Source organism: Camelus dromedarius, chromosome 2 (genome assembly GCF_036321535.1).
Source record: "Camelus dromedarius isolate mCamDro1 chromosome 2, mCamDro1.pat, whole genome shotgun sequence".
In the NCBI taxonomy this organism is placed as follows: Eukaryota; Metazoa; Chordata; class Mammalia; order Artiodactyla; family Camelidae; genus Camelus; species Camelus dromedarius.
The window spans coordinates 60,610,478-60,636,983 of NC_087437.1; the positions used below are offsets into that span (position 1 = coordinate 60,610,478).

General features: G+C 53.2%; 1 protein-coding gene across 4 annotated transcripts; it reads left to right on the forward strand.

The window, feature by feature from the left end:
- The first annotated feature begins 514 nt into the window (after positions 1 to 514).
- On the forward strand, positions 515 to 26,166 carry MELTF (melanotransferrin). 4 transcript variants are annotated; one of them, XM_064494045.1, is made up of 16 exons: positions 524 to 765; positions 2,584 to 2,738; positions 3,846 to 3,948; positions 6,242 to 6,424; positions 8,058 to 8,214; positions 9,304 to 9,371; positions 12,453 to 12,640; positions 13,361 to 13,541; positions 14,324 to 14,475; positions 16,904 to 17,000; positions 17,934 to 18,128; positions 19,053 to 19,209; positions 19,299 to 19,366; positions 21,217 to 21,404; positions 23,528 to 23,726; positions 24,206 to 26,166. In XM_064494045.1, the coding sequence occupies exons 1-16, from the start codon at positions 717 to 719 to the stop codon at positions 24,286 to 24,288; spliced, it is 2,223 nt and encodes a 740-aa protein (XP_064350115.1). In that variant the 5' UTR covers positions 524 to 716; the 3' UTR covers positions 24,289 to 26,166. The 4 variants fall into 4 exon arrangements, with proteins under 4 accessions (XP_064350122.1, XP_064350115.1, XP_010992704.1 ...); XM_010994402.3 differs by having other exon boundaries at positions 526 to 765; positions 3,849 to 3,948; XM_064494051.1 differs by lacking the exon at positions 524 to 765 and adding an exon at positions 1,184 to 2,074.
- Positions 26,167 to 26,506: the final 340 nt, after the last annotated feature.

Here is a 26,506-nt window from a genome sequence, read left to right on the forward strand (position 1 = left end):
AAGGCAAGTCACTTTCCCTCTCTAGGGCCAAGAAGGGGCAGTGAGAGACCCCCACTGCCAGCTCCTCCCCAGCCAGGACCACATCAACCTGGGTTCATCTTTGTACCCCCAGATCCTTTATGCAATATTTGCTTGAAGAGATGCTGGTGAACGAATTCAATTGCCTTCGAGCTTCCTTCCTGCTCAGGCCCTAGGATTCTGACTTCTTCCTTCCAAATCCGAACATTTCCCCTTTCCAGTTGGACATGATATTTGGGGTCTTTCTAAGACAAGAAGAGGGGAGGATGCTGTGGAATGCGGGGCAGATTGTTGAGGGGCGAGAACCTTGGAAAACCCGTGGGCTGGGGGAATCAGGCCCCAGATACTCGGCACCTGACGCTCAGTAGCTGAGCATGCGCATTCAGGCCTATGTGTCGGGATCAAGAGACCTAAGGTTAGACTCGGCCCTCCGCCCCGCGCCGGCAGAGGCTCCAGCGGGGGGCGCCAAAGAGAAGGCCAAGGGCAGTCTGGTCAAGCCCAGGTGTCCAGTCCGCGGTGGGCGGGTGCACCCTAGGGGCGTGGACACCGCCAAGGCGCGCCCTGGCAGCACTTAAGTAGCTAAAAGCCAGTGCCAGGCAGGAAGGAGAGAGAAAGGCCCGGCTGCTGCTGACGCACTTGGATCCAGACCTAGACCCAACCCGAGCCCATCCCGGCCCCAGCTAGCTATAGACTGCGCCATGCGGGGCCCCAGCGCGGCTCTGTGGCTCTTCCTGGCTCTGCGCACTGGTGAGGCACCGCCGCCCAACCCTGGAAGCAGGAGCTCTCCCGCCTCCCGAGCGGGGTCCCAGGGGGCGGGAAAGTGTGTCCTGAGCCTGCGTCTCCCAGGAAAGGGGAAAGGCGCAGAAAGGCGCGAGGCGCGAAGAAGGACGGGGAAGGGAAATAGCACTGACCCTGGCAGACCTGTGTGTCTGGAGGGCTTCTTGGAGGAAGCGGCATTGAGCTGCACCTTGAGAAAACCTACCTTCTGACCCGCCAAGTAGAGGCGCGGGCAGAAGCGTGGAGGGGAGAGCCTTGGAGTGACGGGGGGAGGGGGGGCGATGGGGGGGAGGGGCGTCGGGGGGCGGGGGGAGGTCCGGGAAGGGTAAACGCTCTTAATGGGCGTGGAAGCCCGAGGAAGGTTTGGGAGCCAGAGCGGCTCTACTTCTCCCGAGCCTCTGCGGGGAGGGACGCGGGAAAAGATCTGGAGAGACTGGAGGGGAGGAGGCGAGAGGAGCGGCCTGCCGGGCCGAATCACGGGAAGCCGTGCTTGGATAGAGGATGGGGCGCAGACTGAGTCTCCTCGCATCAGCACCCGCCGCTCGTACGGAAGTCAGGGCCCCGGACGCTGAGACTTGAGGCGGGACCTCGGGGAGCTGCTCTTAGGGATCGCGGGCAGAGGCTGCTAAAAGGATGGCTTCATGCCACCGCTCTGACCTCATCAATACAAAAAATGGATCCGCCACCCCGGTCTGAACCCAGCAATTGCCAGGCCTAACAGGGTGCAGTCTTGGAGCACTGGAGAGGGCGAGGGCACTTCCACGTTCCAGGGTGCCCCCGGAGTTGGGGGAGGCAAAGCGGACGGGAGGGAGGCTGTTCTTGACCGTTGGGCTGGGGATGGGAAGCACAGGCTGCCTTGAGAGGGTTACCTGGCCCCTAGTGGGCGGAAACTGGGCCCAAAGCCACACGTTTCCCAAGAGCACAGGCCTCCCTGGCAGGGCTGGCTGGGCAGGATGAGTGATGGAAGAGCTCAGGTCTGCAAAGGCAGCAAACTCAGAAAATCCTTACCACTTCTGCTGGGCCTCCAGGCTAAGAACTCTCTGGGACTCTGACCTGGTCAGATCATGTGACCCCAATAGGGTCCCCACCACTGAGTACCTTGTGTCCTAACTCCTCCAGAGGTTTACTTACAATGCAAAAGGTGGTTTTCTCATCTGCACAGGCTCAGAGAGGTCAGTAAGTTGCCTGAAGTCACCAGCCAAAGGAGCAGGAAGTTGAACTCAACCGGCTGACTCCTCCACCTCCCCTTGTCAGGGGCCTGGCACTGTGTCCACAGAGGGTGGGTCTGCAGGGGGCGTAATCACAGATACTCCAAAGGGTGCCAGGCTCCTCAAGGGCAGACATAACCACTTCCCAGTCTCATGTCCCAGTTCATGGGGAGGGCCCAGGGGCACCACTGAGTGAGAGAACTCAGTCCAGCACTTTCTTGTTGGATGACACAAAAACCCAAGAGGGGCAAGAATTTGCCTAGTCACAGAGCCAGCAAGTGCTCCTTCCACCCACCAGGCTGTGCTCCAGGCCAGGGAGGGATGGGGGAAGCTTAGCTGCTACGCTGGGAGACCCTCCCTGAGGGCCAAGCTCTGAGCCACACCTTCTGCCCCTGGGAAGGGCAGGGAATACATGGTCCACACGCAGCTTTGCTGGTGAGGCAGTCCGTGACATCTCTTTGTGCCCCAGTACCTCCCAGTGAGAGGGCAGAGCTGTTGCAGAGAACTGGCTATACGTGCTGATGGGTCACACAGTGGACTGGGGCTGCAGGAGCTGGGCCTCACTGTCCCCTGTCCCCAGCGCTTGGCGGGATGGAGGTGCGGTGGTGCACCATCTCAGACCCAGAGCAGCAGAAATGCAGTGACATGAGCAAGGCCTTCCAGGAAGCCGGCATCCAGCCCTCCCTCCTGTGCGTCCAGGGAACCTCAGCTGACCACTGCATCCAGCTCATCTCGGTGAGTCCTCTCCCTTCCGCTCTGCCCAGACAAGAGGGCTCTGACTCAGGAGGGAGCGCACAACAGCCTCATTCACTGGGAGAGGCTCCGAGGTCCCCCTGCCAGGGCCTGGTGATAGGATCTCCTGAGTTTCCTTGGCAACAAGGGCCAGCTTGTTTCCTACCCAGGCGGGGGCCAGGCGCTGAGAGGCCCAGGGACGGCCCTGCTCAGGACGCCAGTGGGGAAAGGTGACTGAGAGGCAGTTTCCTTACACAGAGGGCCTCTACGTGGGGGACATGACCTGCCCCACCCAGGGGAGCACAGACAGCAGACCCCTCAGTGGCCCATGGCGGTTACTCACTCTGCCCTGGAGTTTTCCAGAACGGGGCATGTGTGGTTTCTGGGGCAGGAAGAGCTGGGCCAGCGGTCCTGGGTGGGTGAGTGGTGGGTGGGAGAGCTGTTCTGAGAGGCTGAGATCTGCTAAACTGGCACTGACGACATTAAGAGGCAGGACTCCAATATAAGACAAGGCATAGAGGGAAGTGTCAGGCGCAAGGGGACCTGGGTTTTCATTTCAGTGCAGCCCCTGATGTGCCCCCAAGAGCTAATCCAGAGTCCGTGTGGCCAAGGGTCCGCTATGAGGGTGGAAACCAACTATGTTGAAATACTGTTTTATCCATGGGCCCCATTTGTGTTTTAAAACAAAAAGGAAAACATTGACAAAGGCATTTGTAGGATTTAGTCTGCATCTTAAAGAGAAAAGCTAAGGAACAGGTTAGCAGTATAGGCAGGGGGCTGAGAAACAAGAAAGTCAGGGAGACTTTTCGTTTTGTGCTGATTTTTTAAAACTATGTATAGCTATTATGAGTCCTATAAAATTACTAATATTTTTTAAATAACATAATTCGAAAAACAAGGCAAGTCTTGGTCCTGGTCAGGGGAGACCTGTAGGCCTTGGCAGGGGAGGGGCCTGCGAGGCTGAGCCAGGACGGGGCTCCCGGGCCAGACGAAGAGGACCACGTGGACCTCCAGGGCTTTTCAAGGGGCCTTCAGAAGACTGGTTGGTGTCCCTGAGCTCCTGGCTGAGTGGGTCCTGGGGCCAGACTGTGCTGACCCACATGTTCCCAGCAGGCCCAGGAGGCTGATGCCATCACTCTGGATGGAGGAGCCATTTACGAGGCGGGGAAGGAGCACGGCCTGAAGCCCGTGGTGGGCGAAGTGTATGATCAAGGTCAGGGGGCCGAGTGGGAGTTGGGGTGGAAGGAGAGAGGAGGTCGCTCAGCAGTGTCCTTGCTGGGCCTGGCCCGACCCTGCAGCCCCCAAGCTGGTCAGTAGTCCTGTCCTCAGAGCATCCTGAAGCCCCAACCAAATAGATCCTCAGAGCCCCCTACGTCTCACTTGACACCCCCGCAGAGAGCCAGGGGTGCCGGAGACACAGAGGGCTGACTGCAGTCTGTTCTTCATCGTGGGGAGCCCAGCAGCCCCTAGCTGACATCCAGCAGCTCCCACCGAGCCTGTTGTAGTGCTGGGCACAATTGCTGGGGTGAACAAGGCATCAGTAATGCCCAGCTATCCGGGTACTTCCGTGGCCCTCTGTCAGAGGCAGCATGGAGTGGGAATGGGGCCGGGCAAGAAGTGGTGAGTAGGAGCTGCACAGCCCACAGACCGAGAAGGAAGCCCAGTTCTGCCCCTTCCTGTCATCTTCCGTGACCTTGGACAACCTCCACTTCCTTGACCATAAAATCGGGATAGTGATCCCTGCCCCTTCACACAGATTAAAGGAGCCGGTCCGTGCGCACCTGACACATGGAATGTGCTTTGCCCCGGTCCTGCACCTCACACCAGGCATGCCTCTGGCCTAGTCTGCCCTTTGGCTCTCCCCCAGCACCTCTGCTTGTCCAATGCCTAGCACCTGTCACAGCCCAGCTCAGCTGTCACCTCCAAGCAGCTCCGCTGGGCCCTCCCACTGCTGCAAAAGGCCTCTGTTTCCTGCTTTCCAGAGAAATGACTCACTCCACAAGGTCCTGTCCCTTCTGTTTTCTTTGTCTTTACCACAGTGAGTCCCCTGAGGCAGACCTGGTCCTCATCTTTGCAGACTCTCAGTGCCAGGGACCCAGCACAGGGTCTCGCTTGGTCACTTGTTAAACTGATGGCAGTCAGATGACACAGAACACAGTCCAACCCTGCAAGCCAGCCAGCCTTTTCACTCAATGACCAGGAACAGCCCTGCCTTGTGGGCCCCAGAAATAGCTCTTCCTCTTTAATTGATTTAACACACTCATTGAGCACCTGCTGTGTGCCAGTCATGAGCATAGAGCAGAAAGCAGAGAACCTATTCCTGCCCTCAGAGAGCAGGAGTTACATAGTAAACAAACAAACACCCAAAACTGTAGTCACTAATGTGCTGGGAGCCGTGAAGGAAGTAAAGGCCATGAGGGAAGAGATACGGAGTGTGGGAGACCTGCTGAAACAGAGCAGACAGGAGGGCTTCTCTGGAGAGGCAACATTTAAATTGTGCTCTGAGAAGGGTCCCAGGTAAGAGGTTGGTGTGTTCGAGGAACTAGAAAGAAAAGGCACGATGGGGAGGCAGAGGGTGGAACCAGACGGGGCTGCTTAGGTTGGCAGAGGCCAGGCTCAGGTGTGCAAGAAACACTGGCTTGGTTTTCTAGAACTCAGCTTTGTTCTGGTCATAGGCATCTCACAGCCACCAGGTAGTCGTGTGCACGTCTGTGTGTGTGATGAGTTGCCCTCTGGTCATCAGTCCCCATAGATGAGTCACCCGGGTCTTATCTGATGGCCCCTTCCAGGCAACATCTGGACCAGGGGAATCTTTTGCAAGGCTGTAGACCCCCACCTACCCACATGCACCCCATTCTGGGTCTGAGTGATTTGGGACCACACTGCTAGTATTTCTCGCTCTCTCTGTCTCTTTCTCTAGCTCTACTCCTCCACTCCTGCTCCAACACTGAGAAATCGCTTTTTCTAATATGGGGGAGGCCCCTGCCCTGCTCCCTACCGCCTCTCAACCACTCTTCTTCCATAACACAGTACTATTCCCTCAAATCCTCTAAGTTCTCCTTAGGGCCTATCCTTTTGGAAAACAAAAGACTTGCCGGCTACTTCTGCTTTGGTCTGACTACAGAGTTCCCTTGACAGGTGCAAATGTAGACCCAGCTGAGTGCGAGCTGGCTTGGGAAGGAAAAGGGAGAAATGAGTGAATGAATGAACACCTCAGCATAATATCTATCACGTAAGGCTGGAGGGGGCAGGGTCTTGTGGTAAGACGTGTGGATCACACCCATTTGCTCTCTCAGTAACTAGAACACCAGGCACACATGAACCCATGTACGCACATGCATCCACGCACAGGTGTGCACACGCACACATGCACACACACACACACACACACACACCACGCGCACGCGCGCACTCCTTTCTCCCACCGCCTTCCCCAGCAGGGTCCCAAGCCTCTCTTGTGGCTTCTCCCTTGCCCCCCTCACTCCACTCCTCTCCCTTCCTTCTAGAGGTCGGTACCTCCTATTATGCCGTCGCTGTGGTCAAGAGGGGCTCCCACGTGACCATCAACACCCTGAAAGGCGTGAAGTCCTGCCACACAGGCATCAACCGGACGGTGGGCTGGAATGTGCCCGTGGGCTACCTGGTAGACAGCGGCCGCCTCTCAGTGATGGGCTGTGACGTGCTCAAAGGTGAGGGCTTTGGCCACTCAGGGCTTCTCCTGCAGGGACTCTGCGTTTCCCTTCCTTCTTGAGCCACCCTCAGGGCTCCCCTTCATCTTGAGCCTCCTGTAAGGAACAGCACAGTCCCACCTACCCCCGGGGCCCTCCCGGAGGCCTCGGGGATGGCATCACTCCCTCCTGCCGAGCTGTTGCCACCATTTACATTTCTAGTTGGTTGGCTCCTCTAGGCACTCAACCCTCCCTCACTCATCCCAGGGCCCCAAAGCACAGCCAAGCCCAGGGCCCACCCACAGCTGGGAGGCGCCTCTCACCTGGTATAGACACAGTATAGGTTGCTATTTTTAGAAATGTGTCCTTGGCTTTACGGGGTCAGAAACTGTTTTTTCAGGACCGAAGGGGCCTGGCCAGGGGCCCTCGTTCTGGCAGCCTGGGCAGAAGCATTGCTTCTCATGCTCTGGCCTTCTTTTTCCAGTCACCCGCTGGCCACCCAGCTGTGTTAGTCTGAGGAGGTCCCTGACACATGCCAACCACATTCTCGAACTGCCCTCTTGGGATCATACCACACCTCGAATAGGGTTTGGGGTATCCCCATATCCCCTGTCCCTGAGTGTGCTGCCTTCTGGTCTGCTCCTCAAGCAGGCTTTGCTGTGGATACATGGGGGTTTAAACCCAGGTTCAGTATGACCTGCCCTCAGATAGATTACTCTACACATTAAACTTCAGTTTCCTCCTCTGTAACATGGGAAAATTAACACTGACTACAATGCTGTGGCACTGGGAGGACTGAGATAATTCACACGATGTCCTTGCACAATGCATGGCACCAGGTGTGTGCTCACTGCAGGAAGTGGTTGCTATTATGAGCTCAACTTCCATCCTTCTTGGTGGGCACCTCACTGTGGTGTGACCACATGCATGCTATCCCCACGTGCATACACGCGTCCACATGGATACTCTGCCCCATACAGCACCACCCACAAGAGCCTGGAAGCCATATCCTCTCAGATGGCAACCAGGTGTGTGAGATTTCTCAGTCACTTGGCACATTTATCAAATATCTACTTCCCTGTGAGGATACAAAAAGACCAAGAAAGGAGCCCTGGAAGAGCTGTTCAGCTGAGCACGATGCAGCTGGCTTACGAGTAGGGCCAGCATCTAGCTCCCGCTACGTGGCACTCAGGTGTCCTCGGGCATAGGATAAATATTTGCCAAGAGAGTGGTTTCCCTCTCCTCCCTGTGTTTTGAGAAGTGACGTCTGTCAAATTAGTTATACTCTTTAAGTAATCATTTCCCCACTTCCATTGATTACACATTACTGATTTTGAAATGAAACCCTCACTGAGAACAGTATCTGGTTCATAGTTGTCCTATGTGGCCATTTTGGGGTAAATGTGTCATTCCCCTGAGCCATTTTAAAATAACAACAGTCTTTCTCAAGGCCCACACTTTTGTGGCCCCAGTTTGGGAATCACTGATCAGATCCAGTTCCCCGTTTTTGCTCAGACTGAAGCGTGGAGAGTTTAGTTGAGTCCCTGGGGAGCCCAGCCCCCCTGACTCCAGCCTGAGTGGCCTGAGCCCTCCCCGGGGCACCTGGAGGGGACCCGACTTTGTGCACTTGACTTCCTTCTGCCTTTTTCTGCAGCTGTCAGCGACTATTTTGGGGGCAGCTGTGTCCCCGGGGCAGGAGAAACCAGTCACTCCCAGTCCCTCTGCCGCCTCTGCCGGGGCAACGCCGCTGGGGAAGGGGTGTGTGACAAGAGCCCCCTGGAGAGATACTACGACTACAGCGGGGCCTTCCGGTGAGAGGGGCGCGGTCAAGGCTGCAGAGCTGGGGAAAAACACCTCGGCACAGAGAGGGCCCCTGGGAGGGGTGGCGGTGTTGGCTGCAGCTCATCAAAGCACCCTTTATATAGTTCATGTGCCTGGTTAGTTTAAAAACCTCAAACTGGAATATGCCAGACAGGATCTGCTCATAAAATCAACATGTTTGGTATATTTAGAGAGGTGAGGGCTCAGAGAGAAGAAAATGGCAAAAACAGCCCGTTGCCGCTCCCATTCTCCATTCTGGTGTCTGTGAGAGCAGGGAGGGCGCTGGGGTGGGCCAGAGGCTTGACGGTCAGGGCTGGCCTCTCTCTGCCCTGTTCAGGCTGGCCCTTTAGATCAGCCCTGAATGGAGCCAACAGAGCCACTGTGGCTGGTGGTGCCCTTCCTTCTGTCCACAGAGGAGGAAACGTGCTTGGTGGGGCTGAGTCCCTCTAACTGCCCTGGCCGCAGTGTTTCCACCTGGAACCGGAGAGCGTGCTGGTGCCCCACGCTGCAGGGTGTGATCTGGGGAAATGCAGTTTGGGGCACAGACAGAACAGCAGTCCTCAGTCCTCTCGCCCACCCGGCCTCTACTGGTGTTGTCCCCCCAGTCCATTCCCACTTGTTTGCCGGCTGTGGGGACCCAGGCTGCCCCTTTGCCCTGAACTGCCTCCCTCACTGGGAGTCACAAACAGAGGATCCTTAAAAGTCCTGGTCCCTTCCACAAAGGGTTTTTGCTGTGGCATGAGAAGGTCTAGTCCAACTCCATGCTGCAGGATAGAGTCATCTTCAAAACACCCTAAGCATTAAGGGTGCTGATGAAGCAACCGCCGTATGAGCACCGGCCCCGAGCCCTGCTGTGCAGAATCTACACAGATTATACAGGATGTCTCCCTACCGGGAGCTGCTTTCCCACTCCCACTTTACAGGCGATAGAGGATGGGAAGGCTCCACAACTTGCAAAAGCCCCACAGCAACAAATTGGGGAGTTAGAACCCAGGATTCCATGACTGTGAACCCTGTGCCCCCTGTAACGCCCCGGGGTCCAGGCCAGACCTCCAGGCTCACTGGTTCCTCCTGCGCAGGTGCCTGGCTGAAGGGGCCGGGGACGTGGCCTTTGTGAAGCACAGCACGGTGCTGGAGAACACAGACGGTGAGTGGTGGGGCTGGCCCCAGGTCTCAGGCCGGGTAATGTTCTCTGAAGGAAAGAAAGAGGTGGTGGAGCTCAGCGGCTCTGCGGTGTGAGCGGCCCTGCCCCTGCTCTGATATGTATCTGGCACTGGGTTCCATTTTCCATGTGAAGACTGGGTTCTGCTTTTTAAAAAAAGTTTGCAAACCTCTGCACTAGCTCTCATCTGTCTTCCGCTCTGCATTTGCTCCTGTTCCTGAAGAAGCCACCCCTTATCCCTGGACGAGGACTTACTAAAGATGGGTTGGTGTTAGGGACTGATCCATTATATTGTTGTCATTTATAAATTTGTAGATTTTGAAATAATGAACTTCAGAAAAGTTGCAAGAATAATTCAAAGAACTCCCATTTATTCGTTACCCCAATTCCAGCTTTTAGCGTTTGCCACGTGGAATTGATCATTCTTTCTACGTGTGTGTCTTTCCTAACAATTTGAGAATATGTTTGCCCACGTCACACCCTTTAAAAGACTTTAGTGTGTGTCTCCTAATAACAAAGTGATGTGGACTTCACCACAATACAGTTTCCTAATTCATCAAATGTAACATCGACAATATCTAACCCACAGTCCATATTCCAGATTCACTAATTTCCCCAGTGCTGTCCTTTGTAGCAATTTTATCAGGCCAGACCTTATCTATCAACACACATTTTTGCCTGGGAGTAGCAAAAATGGTTAGAAAATAGAATAGAAAAAAGGACATGGAGGAAATATACCAAAATACTAATGGCTGGAGTTGTGGGTGAAGCTTTGGGGATTTACTCTCTTCTTTCATTCTGGCTGATTCTGTCAGGGTTTGTTTTCACCATGGCCCCCTGACCCCTGTCCTCTGCTCAGAGCTAAATTTAGTGCCAGATGGCAGTGGTGAACTCCTGATACATTCCTCTTCCTCATCCGAGTTGTTGTCTCTTTAGTTTCCTGTAACTTTGAACAGTCTCTCAATCTTCTTTGTGTTGACACTGACATTTTTGAAGAGTCAGGCCAGTTATTTTACAGACTAATTAGGATTTGCCAAAGAATCCTTTTTTTTTTTTTGAAGTATAATTTTTATACGGCAAAATGCACTCCTTTCGAACTGCTGTTCTATGAGTTTTGCCAAAAGCATGCAGTTGTATAACCACCACCACAATTGAGACAGTAACCATAACAGACCTTTCACCCCAAAAGTTTCTTCATGCCCCATTCTGGTCAGTCCTTTCTGACCCCCTCTCTGGTGACCACAGTCAGACTTCTGTCTCTCCAGTTTTGCCTGTTCTATAATGTCTGATCATTTTTTTTTAAATCATTATCTCTTTTTGTTGTTGTCAGTCTTTCCCTTTAAATCAGAAGGTCCACCATGTAACCTGGCATTCATGAAGGCAAACAACATGCACTAGATTTGAGAAAACAACTGATCTGAAAAAGGAGGACATAGGATTGTCTCCAGAGCAGGACAATCTTATAAAAATAGATGGCCAAGACTTGGGCCCCAAGATGAGTCAAGCAAATCAGAATTTGGAAGGTGGAGAAACAATTAGGGATGTATTGGGTTAAAATCAGCTCTTAAAATTTTGATGGATAATTGAAAAAAATCTAATGAAGTAATTTTTTAAAGAGTATCTTCCTACAAAAAGATTGGTAAGAGCTAAAGTATGGAATTGACATAAATGTGCAAAGTAGTGATGTAATATGGCTTTAATTGTCCCTAGTGATGGAAAACAGGAGTGGCAGATTGAAACCTAATGATGCATTTGTCTCAGGGGAAGGCCAAATGATCCCCCAGAGTTCTATACAAAGGCTTTACAGCAGTTTAAAAATAGAGGAAAGTTGGGGAGTGGGGAGAGAATGACACTGAGTAATTGTTGAGAATGCTATAAATTATCATGCAGTCATTAAAAATGACCTTTATGGAGTTTTCCAAACTATTACTCTCTTGGTTTTTGGGTTTTGTTTTTAAATAGCTTCGGAACGAATAGAATGTTCATGATCCCACAAATGATCTTTTCCCCTCCTATTTTCTAGCAGAGGTTTATCCTCCTCATTTTAAAATTTAAAAGTCATTAAAATATTGTTATGTAGGACCATCTGTGGTATATTTTATTGCATGAGTTACAATCCTTAAAATTAGTCTCCTTAGTATTCCTATTTGGTGTCAGTATTCACTCTTTCAAATAAATCTTATTTTTTTTTATCATAAATGAGTTTTATAGAAAATTTCCAGTAATGTGGGAAAATATTTTTAAATCAGTGAGGAAAAAGCAAAATTGCCTATCATGTACGTCCTTAACAATATTAAAAATGGTTAGAAAATAGAATAGAAAAAAGGACATGGAGGAGGAGGGGGATATAGCTCAGTGGTAGAGCACATGCATGAGGTCCTGGGTTCAATCCCCAGAACCTCTATTAAAAAAAACTTTTTTTAATAATAAATTAAAAAAAGAAAAAAAAGGGCACGGAGGAAATATACCAAAACATTAATAGCTGGAGTTGTGGGTGAAGCTTTGGAGATTTACTCTCTTCTCTCTGTGCCACCGTTCTGGTCGATTCTGTCAGGGTTTGTTTTCAACATGGCTCCCTGTTCCTTGCCCTCTGCTCAGAGCTAAATTTAGTGCCAGATGGCAGGGGTGAACTCCTGATACATTCCTCTCTCTCATCCTAAGCGTCTCTTTCTTCCTTTTTTTATCTTTAACGAGCAGTTATGTTTATATGTTATATTATTGTTAGATATCTCAAATCCATTTTATTAGTAGAAATTGGTGAGAAATAGAAAACGTAAGTAAACAGACACAACCTACAGAGACACTGTAGGGTGCAACCACCAGTGTGGTTCTGGTTCTTGTCTGCTGGTGTGGTTCTGGGCTCTTACTTCCTGGTGTAGTTCTGATTCTCACCTCCTGATGTGGTTCTGATTCTCACCTCCCATAAGAGTTTCTTTTCACTGTGGGTCTGATGCCCATAACACCTCAGGCTCTCCCCAGGCTCCCTCTCAAGGGCCCTCCCTGACACCCTCCCCAAACCCCTCCCAGGACAAGTGTTGGCTCATCACAGGATTCCCATCTTCCCAGGGAAAACCCTTGCCTCCTGGGGCCAGGCACTGCTGTCAAAAGACTTCGAGCTGCTGTGCCGGGATGGCAGCCGGGCTGATGTCACTGAATGGAGGCGATGCCACCTGGCTCGGGTGCCTGCTCATGCCGTGGTGGTCCGGGCCGACACAGATGGGGGCCTCATCTTCCGGCTGCTCAACGAAGGCCAGGTGAGTTCAGGGCGCCCCACACAGCTTCTTGGGGTGTTGCTGGACCTTCTTGTCATTCACCAGTATGGAAGCTCAGAGCCAGAGCCTCCTGGGGCTTAGCCAGCCAGACCAGGAGGGGCAGGACCCAGAGACCCTCCCCTGGGTATCCAGGCCGCTGGGGTGTTCAACCTCAGTCCAAGAGTGTGAAGCAGAGACCCACTATGCCGGTTGGCAGTGAGGAGGACTGGCCAGAGCGGGGAGACCAGGGGACTCACGCACCCCTCAGAGAAAGCTCCTGGTACTTGTGGCTCTTAAAACCAAAACCAGAACATATGAGCAAATAAACAAAATGGCAAAACCAATAAATGCCAAAGTACACCATTAAATGTGGTAAATAATGTTTTCCTGAAGCCACTGCTTACAAGAGCAGCAAGTTTCTGACTGTGAGCCACATCAGCTTTACTTTTGCGCATCTGAACCACCAATGCTCAGCCCTGTTGCTTGTGCTCAGTACCATCACACACCTGGGCCATGAGCCATGTGTTCAGTCAGCTAAGTGTGACAAAGCAGAATGCACTGGTGAAGCACAGGGGACCCAGGAGGGAGGTGGAACCTCACTTGGTCCTCAGAGTGGGTGACAGCCTGAGGGCGCAAGAAGAAGGAAGTGGTGGCTGAACTGGGAGGAAAGGATGCCTCTGGGCAGCATCTTACCAGCCCTCATCCCTACCCCTTGACACACAGCTTCTGTTCAGCCATGAGGGCAGCAGCTTCCAAATGTTCAGCTCTGAAGCCTATGGCCAGAAGAACCTGCTGTTCAAAGACGCCACCTCCGAGCTAGTGCCCATTGCCACGCAGACCTACGAGGCATGGCTGGGCCGCGAGTACCTGCATGCCATGAAGGGTCTCCTCTGTGACCCCAACCGTAAGTCCACCTGTCTCTTCTCCCACTGGCCCCAGCCTGACCGTAGACATGGCCAGCCTTTCTGGAGAGGTGGCCAGAGAAGGACACTCACCGCAGGAGGTGTGTGTGCCTCTTGGCCTCCCTGAGAACCTGTCGATCCCGCCTCCCTGCCTCTAGGGGTTGGGGAGTAAGCATCTCTGGAGTTGCATAGCCTGCTGTACCCTGGAAGCCCCATCTGCTCCAGGGGGTGAAATCCAGGCCCTCCAGGTCTGTCTTGGGAAGGGTCTCCTCGCCCCTCCACACAGAAGTTGTCAAGCCCTGTAATCCTCCATCACTGTGCCTCACTTCTCCCACAAGGCCTCGCTCCTCCCATTGTGCCACGCTCCTCCCAAAAGGCCTCGCTCCTCCCATCACACCTCCTTCTTCTCACCATGCCTCGCTCCTCCTCCCCACCCCTTGGCTAGGGCCTTGCCTCCGGCATTCTCTGCCCTGGACCCTTACAGGAGTCTACAAATGGCTGCCTGCCTCCAGCCCTAACCTCCGTATTCCTCCGCCTACAGTCAGGAAAATGGTGTGCCACATCTAAGTTAGATACATGACCGCCATGATTTGCCTTCAGCCTCCTCACAGCCCCATGAAAGAGGTCACTTGTCCCCTTCCTGTGTAAGGAAACAAGGTCAGACGGTGAAATAACCAGGGAATGGGCCAGAATTTCCTTGGGTCTGACTCCGAGCTCTTCCTGCTGAGGGACAGCCCCTGAAGCAGGCCAATGTGGAGGTGACCACGTGCTCACACCCACACAGGGCTGCCCCACTACCTGCGCTGGTGTGTGCTGTCCACGCCCGAGATCCAGAAGTGTGGAGACATGGCTGTGGCCTTCAGCCGGCAGAGGCTCAAGCCGGAGATCCAGTGTGTGTCAGCTGAGTCCCCCCAACACTGCATAGAGGAGATCCAGGTGGGAGCCAACTCCAGAGGGGCATAGTGGGCCAGGTGGGCAGGTGGGGCAATGCCTGCTATAGTCCTTACTGACCCTCCCTCTGTCCCACCTGGTCTGGAGGATACAGAGGAGGAGAAGGTCTCCTGTGACAATTCCCATAGAGAAAGGGAAGGAGGAAGTTGCTGCAGGAAGGAGCTACCCTGCCTGTGGGCAGGGCAGAGGGGGTCTGTTTCCCCTGAGGGAGCTCAGGGACTCCTCCCCACTGAGCAGGTGGGCCCCAAGAAGAAGGAGTGTGAGACTGACACAGCTTGGCACTGATGACCCTGTGGCCTTGGGCAAGCCCCTTCCCCTTTCTCAGTCTCAGTTTCTCTGTACACAATAGAGAGTGGGCTCGGATCATCATTTATTAAACTGCAACCCAGTCAAAAATACATTTTACATCAATCACAGCCTAGTACACAAAAACTTTTCTTTCAGATGTAAATATGTAAAAATATATATCACTTACGTAGAGATACAAAACAAAACAATACTTACCCTTACTAAGTACAATGTGTGCTGATAATTTCTGTTGTATTCTCTCCTAGTCTTTTTTTTTTTAACCTTGTCATGGACCATTAAATTGATTAAGCATCCATTAATATGCCTGCCACCTGTAATTAAAAGCACTGGCCCTGGGCTCTGAGGCCCGTTCAGCTCTGTTCTGTTTTGCTTCTCCAACTAGAGACTGAGGCCAGGACTCGGAGCCAGCTCCAAGGCCCTGCAGTCAAGGATGACATCCTTCTGTGGTCACAGGTGTCCCTCCTGTTTTTTTAAGAGCAACTAGCTGGGGCCTGATGGTGAGGAGCTTTTTTCAGGGTAGTCCCCTAGTGTAGACCAAGCCAGAGCCCCTCAGACATGTCCACCCTGCCCCAGCTAGGCAACACCCTAACTTGAGGTGAGTGGACAGGAATAACAGGGGGCCAGGATCGTGATCTCATAAGCACACACTTCCTGTGTACCTCACACTGTGCTAAGCCTTCACGTGGGTTACCTTAGTTAATCCACCCAATAGCATTATGGGGTGGGAATGATTACTATCAGATGTGGAAACTGGGGCCAGGAGAGGATGAAGAATAACTTGCCCAAGGTCACCCAGCTCAAGGGGCAGGGAGCCTGTCTCAAACTCATGGTGCTGCGGGCAGAGGAGTTCAGCTGGAATCAAGGAGACTTAGGGGTGGGAACTCTTCATTTCCTGATGCTGGGCAGGCTGTCCTGTGAAGGAGTGGTTGGTTCCAGGAGCCTCAGAGCAGGGAGAGATGCAGGGAGTGAAGTTTCAGCTCTCTCCAGGCAAGATCCTTCTCTCCATCTGAGCTCACATCACAGAGGGCCAAGGGGCTGGCCAAGGGCCTGTGGGGAGACAAGTGGATTTCAAGGTTTCCTGAGAACCCCAGCAAAAGGCTCAGAGATCGTCAGTTCTAACTCCTAAGGCTCTTGGAGATGGTGTCCAGTGTAGCTCTAACGTGTTTCGTGCCTGGCCACGGTGACCCAGGCAACAGAGGATCATCTGGCCCAGCCCCTGGGTTGTGGGTCCAAAGTGTGAGTTCTTCCCTGACATCACAGTGGGTAGGAGGGAAGGCCTCCAGAGACATAACCTCCAGGCTCAAAACATCAGGGCCACTGCCTAGTATTCTATCATCAGAACTTCATGCCTCTGGCCCTGAATGGTGTGGGGCACTTTCCTGGGGTACAAGTGTCTCCTCTCTCCCCGGGCCCTACCTCCTTCCCTTGGGGTTTGTCATACTACTACGGCTAGATTATCAGTTAACCCTTTTACAGGGTCCATGGGGCTACCTGTCCAGAGGCTTCAGAATGGACAAGTAGGGGTGGGATACAGGTGACCTGGAAGGCTCTAGAGGGTCTGAAGGAAGAGGATTCTGGGCATCTCCTGCTGCCTCCTGAGGCAAGACTTCGTCCATCAGCCCTGGAACCTCCTCCCACAGACCCGGAGACTGCCACCTTCTCAGACCCGGCTCTTCATCCATCCACACACACATTTGAGAAATGTGTATTGTATCCATGATGTGTGCCAGCCTTTGGCCAGGTGTAGGGGTGCAGTACAGTGCCCCAGACCTCTGAGGCTGGCAGTCCATGGGGAGACCCACACCGAGAACTAGAGCAGGCCCCATTCTGGGTTCTGCTCAGAACAGGGCCTGGCAACAGGAGACCTTCAGAAAACATTTGTTGAAAGATTGAAAGACACCCATGAATGGGAGTGCTGATGGTGGTTTGTTTCAAGTCTGTGTTCCTCCAAGCACCTCTCTTGCCCACACATCTTCACAAGGAGAGAAAGGAGCAGATGGGGTAGGATGGGGTTCCCACTGGAAGGGAGCCTGAGGCCAAAGTCCCCTGAGAGACCCTGCCTGGGGCCCTCTCTAGCCCAACTGCTCTTTCTGTCCCCCTGCAGGCTGGCCAAATTGACGCTGTGACCCTGAGGGGCGAAGACATCTACACAGCGGGGAAGACGTACGGCCTGATTCCGGCAGCCGGGGAGCACTATGCCCGTAAGTGCAGGTGCCCGCCGCCTGTATCGCTGGGAGGTGGTTGATATTTTTATATTTATAAAAACTTCTCCCTCAGAGTCTCTCTCCCTTGGTGTCTGTCACAGGCAAACCCCTCCACGCACAATGTGCATACCCAGTCACCGGAAAGTTTGGTAAACTTTCTGCAAAGGGTCAGAGAGTAAACACTTCAGGCTTTTCAGGCCACATACAGACTCTGCTGCATGTTGTTCTTTCTTCTTTTTTTCTTAGCAACACTTTGAAAATATAAAAATTATTTTTAGCTTGCAACCCAGGCTGTACAAAAACAGGCTAAAGTTGTTAGCTGAGCCCTGGATTAGGGAGCCTCCTCGGCCTCCTCCATCCCACCCGTGTGGCTCATGGAAGGTGTCCCTGGTACCCTCCTTCCTGTCAGCTCATGTACACCTTCCCAGCAGCTTGGGCCAGTGGCTTGGTGCTCTGTCCTCTTGAGTGGTGACCTCAGGTTCCCTCCACTTGGATGTGAAAACTCTCTCCACTTAGGGAAAGTGCTTCTGCAGCCTCAGCTGTGCCTCCACTGTTTTCCCAGGAGGTGAGAAAAATACCACCTGATTGTAAGGGACGAAATCCCTCTGTGTGAGGACTGTTGGAGGGTGGTGTTGAGACACAGAATGCTGAAAAGTGGAGCCCCACAGGCTGCTTATCCGCAATGTGGGGACATGTAGGGGTCCTGCTGCTGGATGTGCCTGCTAAACACCTACCTGGCCCTCGGACCCGGGCGCTCCTGAGCCCCGGCAACCAGGGCCGACACTGTCGGGACCAGGACCACAGCACTGACCAGCAACAGGAGAGAAGATTTGAGGGAAGAAGGGCTCTGTCAGGATCTGGCCCTGGCTCTTGCCCTACCAAGGCCAGGCGAGCACAGATGAGGGGCCTCACTGGTGTCCCCTCCCCCAGCGGAAGACAGGAGCAACTCGTACTTCGTGGTGGCCGTGGTGAAGCGGAACAGCTCCTACGCCTTCACGCTGGACGAGCTGCGGGGCAAGCGCTCCTGCCACCCGGCCTTCGGCAACCCCACTGGCTGGGACATCCCCGTGGGCGCCCTCGTGCAGAAAGGCTTCATCCGGCCCAGGCACTGTGATGTCCTCACAGGTACACCCTCCACAGACACACAGATGTGCAAACTTCTTTGGGGTTGGCTGGGGTCAGGGCCAGCTCTGAGGGTCGGGGTCCTCTCCCAGCAGGACCCGACAGAAGGCAGCCCCAGAGAGGTTTCCTCTTCCTCCTTCACATGTCCCTTACTCTTGGGAAGGTTAGGGAATATTCTTGGCCACAATCGTGACAGTCACGGGTGTCTAGTTCTGTGGAGGCTGCCAGTGTCCCTGCCCACTCACTGAGAGTGGAATAGTTCCAGTGGGCACAGGGAGAAAGGCAAGTGCATTGGCTCTGGGCCTGGCAGTATCACTGTCCAGACATGGGCTGTCCCCCTGGATATCTAGGGGACCTTGCTGGAAAGAGGCCAGCCCTCTGTGTAAGTGCTGAAGAAGACACGTTTACCAAGCACCCACCATATGCCATAGCAGGGCCATCTCTGGGTGTTAAATCATGCACATTCATGGTGAAAGGAAGGCTGCACACACACCGCTGTCCTGGCTGGCACCTCAGGAAGAAAAAAACACATTTTTTCTAACCACCTACACGAGCACATGTAAGGTGTTAGGGTTGGCTGCTCTCACTTCCAGACAGCTGGGCAGTTACCCTGACTGGAACAGAAGAGATTATGAAGTAGTGAGTTCCCTGTCCCTGAGGGAGTTCAAGGCAAGGCTGGGAGAACACTTACCAGAGGTTGTCAGTGGGGTTCCTATATCTAGACAACCTCTGCATTCCCCCCATCCCTGTGATCCTCACAGGAGGAGACGTGCCGCTCTGAGCTGGGTGGGCAGTGGAGCAGATGGGTGGCCTTGAGCCACTGAGCCAGGCAGTGGGCATATCCGTAGGGGAGCAGCCCACCCATCTCCTCCCTGGCTGCCCTTTCTGCTGCCAGCCCCTTAACACAGCCCTTCCCCTCCACCCCAGCGGTGAGTGAGTTCTTCAGCGCCAGCTGTGTGCCTGTGAACAACCCCAAGAACTACCCATCCTCGCTGTGTGCTCTCTGTGTGGGGGATGAGCAGGGCCGCAACAAGTGTGTGGGCAACAGCCAGGAGAGGTACTACGGCTACAGTGGTGCTTTCAGGTACTCGATGGGCCAGGCAGGTGGGCCTGGGGCCGGGTGCAGGGGCGGGACCCTTCTGCCAACACCTGCCTTGGCTTCTTGTGTGGCAGGTGCCTGGTTGAGAATGCAGGGGACGTCGCTTTTGTCAAGCACACGACTGTCTTCGACAACACAAATGGTATGTGACAGGGCTGGGGCCAGAGCAGGGCCAGATTCTGGCGGGGCTGTTCCCCAACTCCAACACAATCCAGGCACTGGATGTGGCTGGGATTGCGAGCCAAGCAGCAGCTGAGAGATGCTGAGCCTAGAAGGCTCTGCCCCTTGGGCATCCTGGGGGCCCCAAGGGCCAAATGTTAAGAACAGATCCCAGGCCACATATTCAGGTGCACAGGTCACATACGGTCTTTACTGGTCTGGAATCCAAATCCCCATTCCACAAAATAGTAGAAACTCAGTCAATTTAAAGAGACCCCTCCAAGGGTATTTATGTGGCACCAAGGTGTGTGGGTGGCAGGGGCCTCTTTCCACAGGGTCATCAGTTCACATCAGCATCTGATCTTTTACCCGAGCAGGTCAATGCCATGAACAGGGAAATCACTCTGCAGCCCCAAGCCCGCATAAGGCACAGCACACCCCCATTCACATCATACAGGCGATTTTTAATCTGGAGTCACTTTCCTGGGCTCCACCTGGGAAGAAGAGCTGAGGAACTCTGCTCCAGGACCTCTACACCCCCTCTTGAGGTCCTATGGAGTGCAGCCCCTTACCATGCATCCCTCCCCTCCCAGTCCTGTTCTCCTTCCTCAGGGAATCTGTGGGTTTTAAAGACTGGAAGCTGTTTCCCTTCTTATTGTTTGCATTTTCTATATACCCTGGCTACACCCCAGGCTTTGAAACCCCAAACGCTGGCGGCTCAGTCTTCTCCACTCTGTCTTAACCCATCCCTTCCCAGAAACTCAGGGCAGAAAGGAATAAGGCCGGAAGAGGAGGAGGAGATTGGTGGTGAGGGAAAGCAAGACATGCAGGGAGAAAACATCACATCAATCAGTATTTCAAAACTCAGATCCCATCCTACCTACGAAGGTCACCGAGGCTGTAGAACAGTTACCCCAACAGAGTTCCAGGCCCTGTTGCCACAACCTTTATCCCCTGCCAACCTTCCACCAAGAACATTGGGGATCTTCCCCCAGGAGTAAGGAGCTGTGTGCTCCTGCAGGAGCTATGAGCCCTGCCTGATCCCAGCCTTGTGCCCTCTGTGGTCCTGGAATGAGGGTCAGGGGAAGAGGCAGGGCTGGAGACACCTTTGAGAGGTTCACTTGCAGGCAACCACCTAGGGCCACTCAAATTTTTTTTATGTCTGCTAGTAGGCCCACCTGGAGTTCCTTCTGGAAATAGGAAGAGCAGATACTAAGTGAATGAATGAAGGCACAAAAATAACGTGATTACCAAGAACAGTGTGTTTCCCAGGGAGCCTTTGAACTACCCACCTGCTTCAGAATCACTGGGTTGCTAGTTTAAAATGCAGACTCCTGGGACCCCCCTAGATCTACATGACAAGATTCTTTGCAAGGAGGGGCCTTTGAAACTTCCTCTTACAGATCAACATGTGATATTATACTCCCTCTGGTTTGAGAAGTTCAGCCATTAGGGGAGAAGGTCAACCACCACCTTCAGGAACCCATCCCACCCTCAGGCCTGAGACCTATTAACACACAAATGGAGTTCTTTGCCTGGGAGTGATTAAGAGCTTCAGTTTCTCCACCTGTAAAATGGGAGCCATCATACCTGCCTGCAGTGCTTGTAAACTGTTACATAGTGGATACTTATTTCCTATGAATAACATTGTTAGCCCAGCTGGGTTCTCTCACCCTGGCAATAGAGCGGAGCAATTGAAGAATGGAAAGGGGTTGGGGAGCTGGCCAGATATCACCACCTCTGCCCAGTTGAGGATTTGGGGGTCCCGGAGGAGAGCACCGTCTCTCTATTCCTTCCTCCCTCCCTGCCTCTCCCTCTGCTCCATCCCCTCAGGCCACAATGCTGAGCCCTGGGCTGCTGAGCTCAGGTTGGAGGACTATGAGCTCCTGTGTCCCAATGGGGCCCGGGCCGAGGTGTCCCAGTTCGCAGCCTGCAACCTGGCACAGATACCGTCCCATGCCGTCATGGTCCGGCCAGACACCAACATCTTCACTGTGTATGGACTGCTGGACAAGGCCCAGGTGAGCCAGGGCAGGGGCTACCTCACTATGGGGAGGGCGACAGAGGTGGGCCAAGCCCACGGGATGCCTCAGTTTACCTGGAGCAGACCTCAGGAGAAGCTGAGGAAGCCTGAGGGGAAATTCTGTGATTTTCACTTAGCCAGGGCCATGCCTCCAACCACTATCCCCTTGGTTGGTCTCCTACATCATTAATTTTCCTTTCCCAGTTGGACTATTCTCATCAACATACAAACATGTTATTTCTACCATCTTGTAAAAACAAATGAACCTTCCTGCTTGGCCATAACCCCACTCCCCTTTACAGCAAAACTCCTTCAAAGAGCTGTCTCTACTCTGGGGTCATCAGTTCCTCTCCTCTGGTCTCTCTCTTAAGGATGGATACTATAGATGGGCCTCACCAGGACCATGAAACTGTCCTGGTCAAGGTCACAGTGACCCATGTTGCTAAATCCAGTGGCTGTTTCGCAGCCTGCCTCTCCCTGACCTCTCAGCAGCATTGGCTGCAGCTCCCTCTTCCTGAAGTTCACCTCCCTCCTGGAAGCAGTTTCCCCCTTGGCTCCCAGAGCCGCACACTGGCCTGGCTCTCCTCCTGCCTCTCTGGGCACTCCTCCCAGTCTCCTTTGCTGGTTCTTCCTCCTTTGTGGGCCAGTAACCACTGGAGTGCCCTGGGGTGCAATCCTAAATCCTCTCCTCTGTCAGCACCTACACCCCTGCTGATCTCATCCAGCCCCAGGTCATTAACTGCTGTCTACACACTGATGCCTCCTAAATGTACATCTTCAGCCCTGCTTCAGACCCACCCTTCAGACTCACACTTGCATCTTTTAACAACTGCCTGCTTGAAATTTTGACCGATATTTCTAAGGCCTCTCCAACTGAACAAATCTATCTTGGACTCCTCTTTCTCCTCCATCTCCCCCACTTCAGGGAACAGCAGCTTTAGCCTTTCCATTTCCTCAGGAATCAGCTCGGGCTCGTCTTCCTCTCATGCTCTATTTCCAGTCCATCAGCAAATCCTATTGGTCACACTTTTAAACACATCTACAGTTTGAACTCAGGCTGTCTGACAACATAGCCCCTGGTTCCCAACCTCCCCCTCTACCCACCCTCAACCTGATGTAGGCTGAAGTTGACCTTTCCCTCCACCCATAAAGCACTGCAGATTTGCAGAGCCAGTTGGCTCTCCAGGCCAGTTTCTAAAAGTTGAAATTATGTTTACTCTCATGTTCCCACGTGGAGTTCCTCTGTCCCAGGAGTTCTTGACTCTGGGTCCCTGGGTTCCCCAGGGATCCCCAAACCCTCCAAAGTGATACGGGAGAAGAACCCTGTGTGGTTGTGTACTTTTCTGGAGGGAAGACTCAGAGTTTTCATTAGCTCCTCAAGAGGATTCTTGAGTCGCCCCAGAGAGATTAATAGCCACCTTACTCTTTCTTTCCCCCTTGGTCAGTATTGAAAAGCTGACACAGTCATTTGTCCCTGTGCTCTGGATGTCCTTTATGTATTTATAATTTCTCACGCCCCTTCTGGTCTTTTTACTGGCTCTCTCAGGGTGGAGCCAGAGCACACCTATCCTGAGGACCCTCCACAGGGAAGAGAATAGCTCTTGCAAGAATGTCTTGCGCACTAGCCGAGTGGGTTAATAAAGGATATTCAACTCGTCTAGGACTTTCTTAGTACTAGTGACAGAACAAAAGGCTCTCTTATGAAATCATTTTGGTTTGGAGTAAAGGACACCTGTAAGACAGAGTGAGGAAGCCTGGTAGAAAAGGCTGCCTAATGCTGGGCAGGCCTAGCAAAGCCCTCAGTAATCTCATCCACATCATCTCTTATTTACAGGTCTTTCTTCATGTAAGTCTCAGGCTTCAGTTCTGTATCCAAGAGCTAGTTTGGTGTGATATTTCTGAGTGGCTGTCATACAGTGGTGGCTATGGTCATCTCTTACTCCAAATCCCCTTTGGTGACAGAGGTCAATGAGTTGTCAACCTTATGATTTCCAAGCAGAGTCTTGGCACCTGACTTTCCTTGCGCCTTGGTTCACGGTGTGTAAAGCAGTTAATGGCAAGTGGCACCTGGGTGACCATTTGTGAGCCCAGATGCAAAGCAGTTCTGCTGTGTGCTTCCAGGACCTGTTTGGAGATGACCACAATAAGAATGGGTTCAAAATGTTCGACTCCTCCAACTATCATGGCCAGGACCTGCTTTTCAAGGATGCTACCATCCGGGCAGTGCCTGTGGGAGAGAAAACCACGTACCATGACTGGCTGGGCCAGGACTACGTGGCGGCTCTGGAAGGGATGCTGTCTCAGCAGTGCTCTGGCACAGGTAGGGCAGGTGCAAGAGCCCTGGACAGGCGGGTCCACACCCTACAGAGGAAGAGTGGGCACATTCCCCAGGCATCATTCGGAACCCTTCACCCAAAACCTTTAGTAAACTGAAGGGCACTCTGGGTCTTTGCAAATGATCAAGGTAAATTGTCCTGGGAGGGTCTGAACAATTATAGCAGAAACACTGGCTGTGGAACCCAGACAGACCTGGATAATGAATGTAAGTGCTAAAAATAATCGTTCAAAGAGGATTCAGGCAACTGCATAAATATACATGTACTGTCATTTTGAAAGGAATGAATATGTAAAGAAATCAGGAGAAAGAAAAATTGTAATGGGATAGCAAGAGGGAGCCTGGAGAGAGGTTAGTACACAGAAATATGCTCCACCTAGTCCTGCACACAAGTGCCAGCCAGCCACAAACTCGACTCTCCAAGCTTCAAGCGAGGCCTTAACTGCATTTGTTCAATCCCACAGGGGTCACTGCCTCCAGGGTGTTCCCACTCCTGCTGCTTCTCCCACTGGCCCTCGCTGTCGGCCTCCTCCAGCCCTCCCTCTGAAGCAGCTGTGGGCAAGCCTCGCCCTCCCTGGGAATGGAAACCTGTTCAGAAATCTCTCTAAATAAGGCTGTTCTTCTCAGTAAATCTGGTTAACACTGCTCAGAGGGAAACGTGTGATGGGAGAGGAAGCGTGAGAAACCATAGACCTCCTTAGGGCTGCGATTCTGACACTGAAGTTTCAGTGATTCCTTCCAAGTGGAATAAAGATGACTGTGACTGTTAAAGAAAAATCCCCCAACTGGACTGAGCAGGTCTCTCCTGCTGGAACCCAGCCTCTGCCTCCCAGGCACCACCTGTCCCTCTGCTACCTGAGGTGGTGCGCTGGCCAGCCTCCCAGTCACACCCCACCCACAGGCTGGCATAGCCGCTTCCCTGCAGATCTGCAGGCTCCCACCACATGGATCCTCACCAGGCTTGGGTTTGGAAAAGACCGTTACCAAGGAAACAGTCTGAACCCGAGCTTCCCACACGGCCCTCTCAGCTGGAGCTTGTCCTGCGGAGCCACCCAGGGGGCCTGGTGAGATGACAGGCCAGCAGGCCCTTCCTTGCTGGTTCCCACCTCCCCCTCTGGAGAATGGACAACGCACCCAGCACCTCCCCTCAGCCCCCGCTCCGTCTGTCCTCTGGACTCCCTGTGTCGGCCTTTCTCCAGAGGACACTGAGCTGCCCACTGAGGCGTCGCCATATGAGGCTGGAGCCAGGCCCCCAAGTATGCGAAGCTTCTGGGCCCATGAAGCCCTTTGTCCTTGTCTTCTGCAGCTTGGCGTGGTGCAGACCACTGGACCCCTGATTGTGCCGGGCTGGGAAGGACAGGGAGGCCAGGGCTGGACCCTAGGAATGAAGCCCTCAAGGGCTCCTCAGACAAAGGAAATGCATCTCAGAATTTTTACAAGGCAGGGGGCTTGATGCAGGATTGAGGGTCTAAAATCTTGTCTGTGGTAAGAAGAGCAGGCCTCAGAACTGGACTTGCTCTGTGTGCCCTGCCCTGTGGTGAATTCAGCTGCACCGGGCTCTTTTCTGGAGTTAAGCCCAGTCAGCAGGAATGCCCACTCCTGCGTTTCCTCCTCTTAGGCTTCATCTCAGATCATCCCCTTCTACCCCGGTGCGATGTCCACCACTCTGGAGCTACTCTTGTACCTCTAGCTGCAGGAGTTGCCTCCGGACTGAAGAGTTTGGCCTCCAGGGCTGCCCAGTGGTGTCCAGCCCATGAAGCAGGAGGTGGCGAAGGTCTCTAAGTCAGCACAAGGCCCTCTGAAGAGCTAGAAATGGGGAGTTGCCTTTCTCTTTGTCAGAGATGCCACAGGCTGGGTGGGGTGCTGAAGGGAGCCCCATCTCCCCAAGTGTGAGCACGGGGTCTCCTCACCCAGCCCTGTACTGCCTGGGCCTGAGGACCACTCACTCCAGAGGAAGAGTCCCTCCTTCCCCTCCCCTGCAAGTCAGCAGAAAGTGCCTGGAGAGGGTCTCCATCATTACCACAGTTGTCTGAGAAGCCAGAAAAAGTTTCCAGAACTGCCAGCTCTTACTCTGAGATTTGGTCTCTGAAAAAAGTGAAAAGAAAGAGAAGAAACAGGAGCAAGCCACCCTCGTCAGCAGACTGGGAGCCGCGTGGGCCTGGAGCTATTTGCATCTCAGTCTGCGGGGGCCTTGGGGACGCTGATGACAGGCTGGTTCCCAGTGCTTCGCCCCCACCTGTGGGCGTTGGATCCCTTCCATCCTCGGTGGGGAAGGAGGCCACTGGCAGTGTCCTGGCCATAGTCAGACACCATCCTGAGGAGTCCTGGCCTCAGCCCCCACTGTGAGGGGCCAGAAGGAGCCAGCCTCAGCTACCAAGTTTGTACCCTCTTCACTGGAGGAGCCAATAAGTCTTCTCTGACCTGATGATTGTTTGATTTTTTTAAGGGAGATTTGTGCAGTAAGAAGTATACTTCTGTGTGGCCACCGTGGGCCAGTGTGCTGCCCAGGGTGTGACACTGTACTGTGAACCTACCAAGGGTGTGACCTGTGTGAGTGCTGTGTGATGTTTAATTGTCAGGTGACAGCAGAAGGCCACCCCTGTGTTAGTGTTAATGAAGGATGTTGGTTTGTTTTTCAAATAAAGCCAAACAACCCTGCACCAGGATAGAAACCTGATAGAAACCTGCTGCTGCTAATTGATTTTTTCTTCTTAGGTGGTCAGAGGCCTACATGCCTCAGGCCACCCTTCTGCCACCCAGAATGG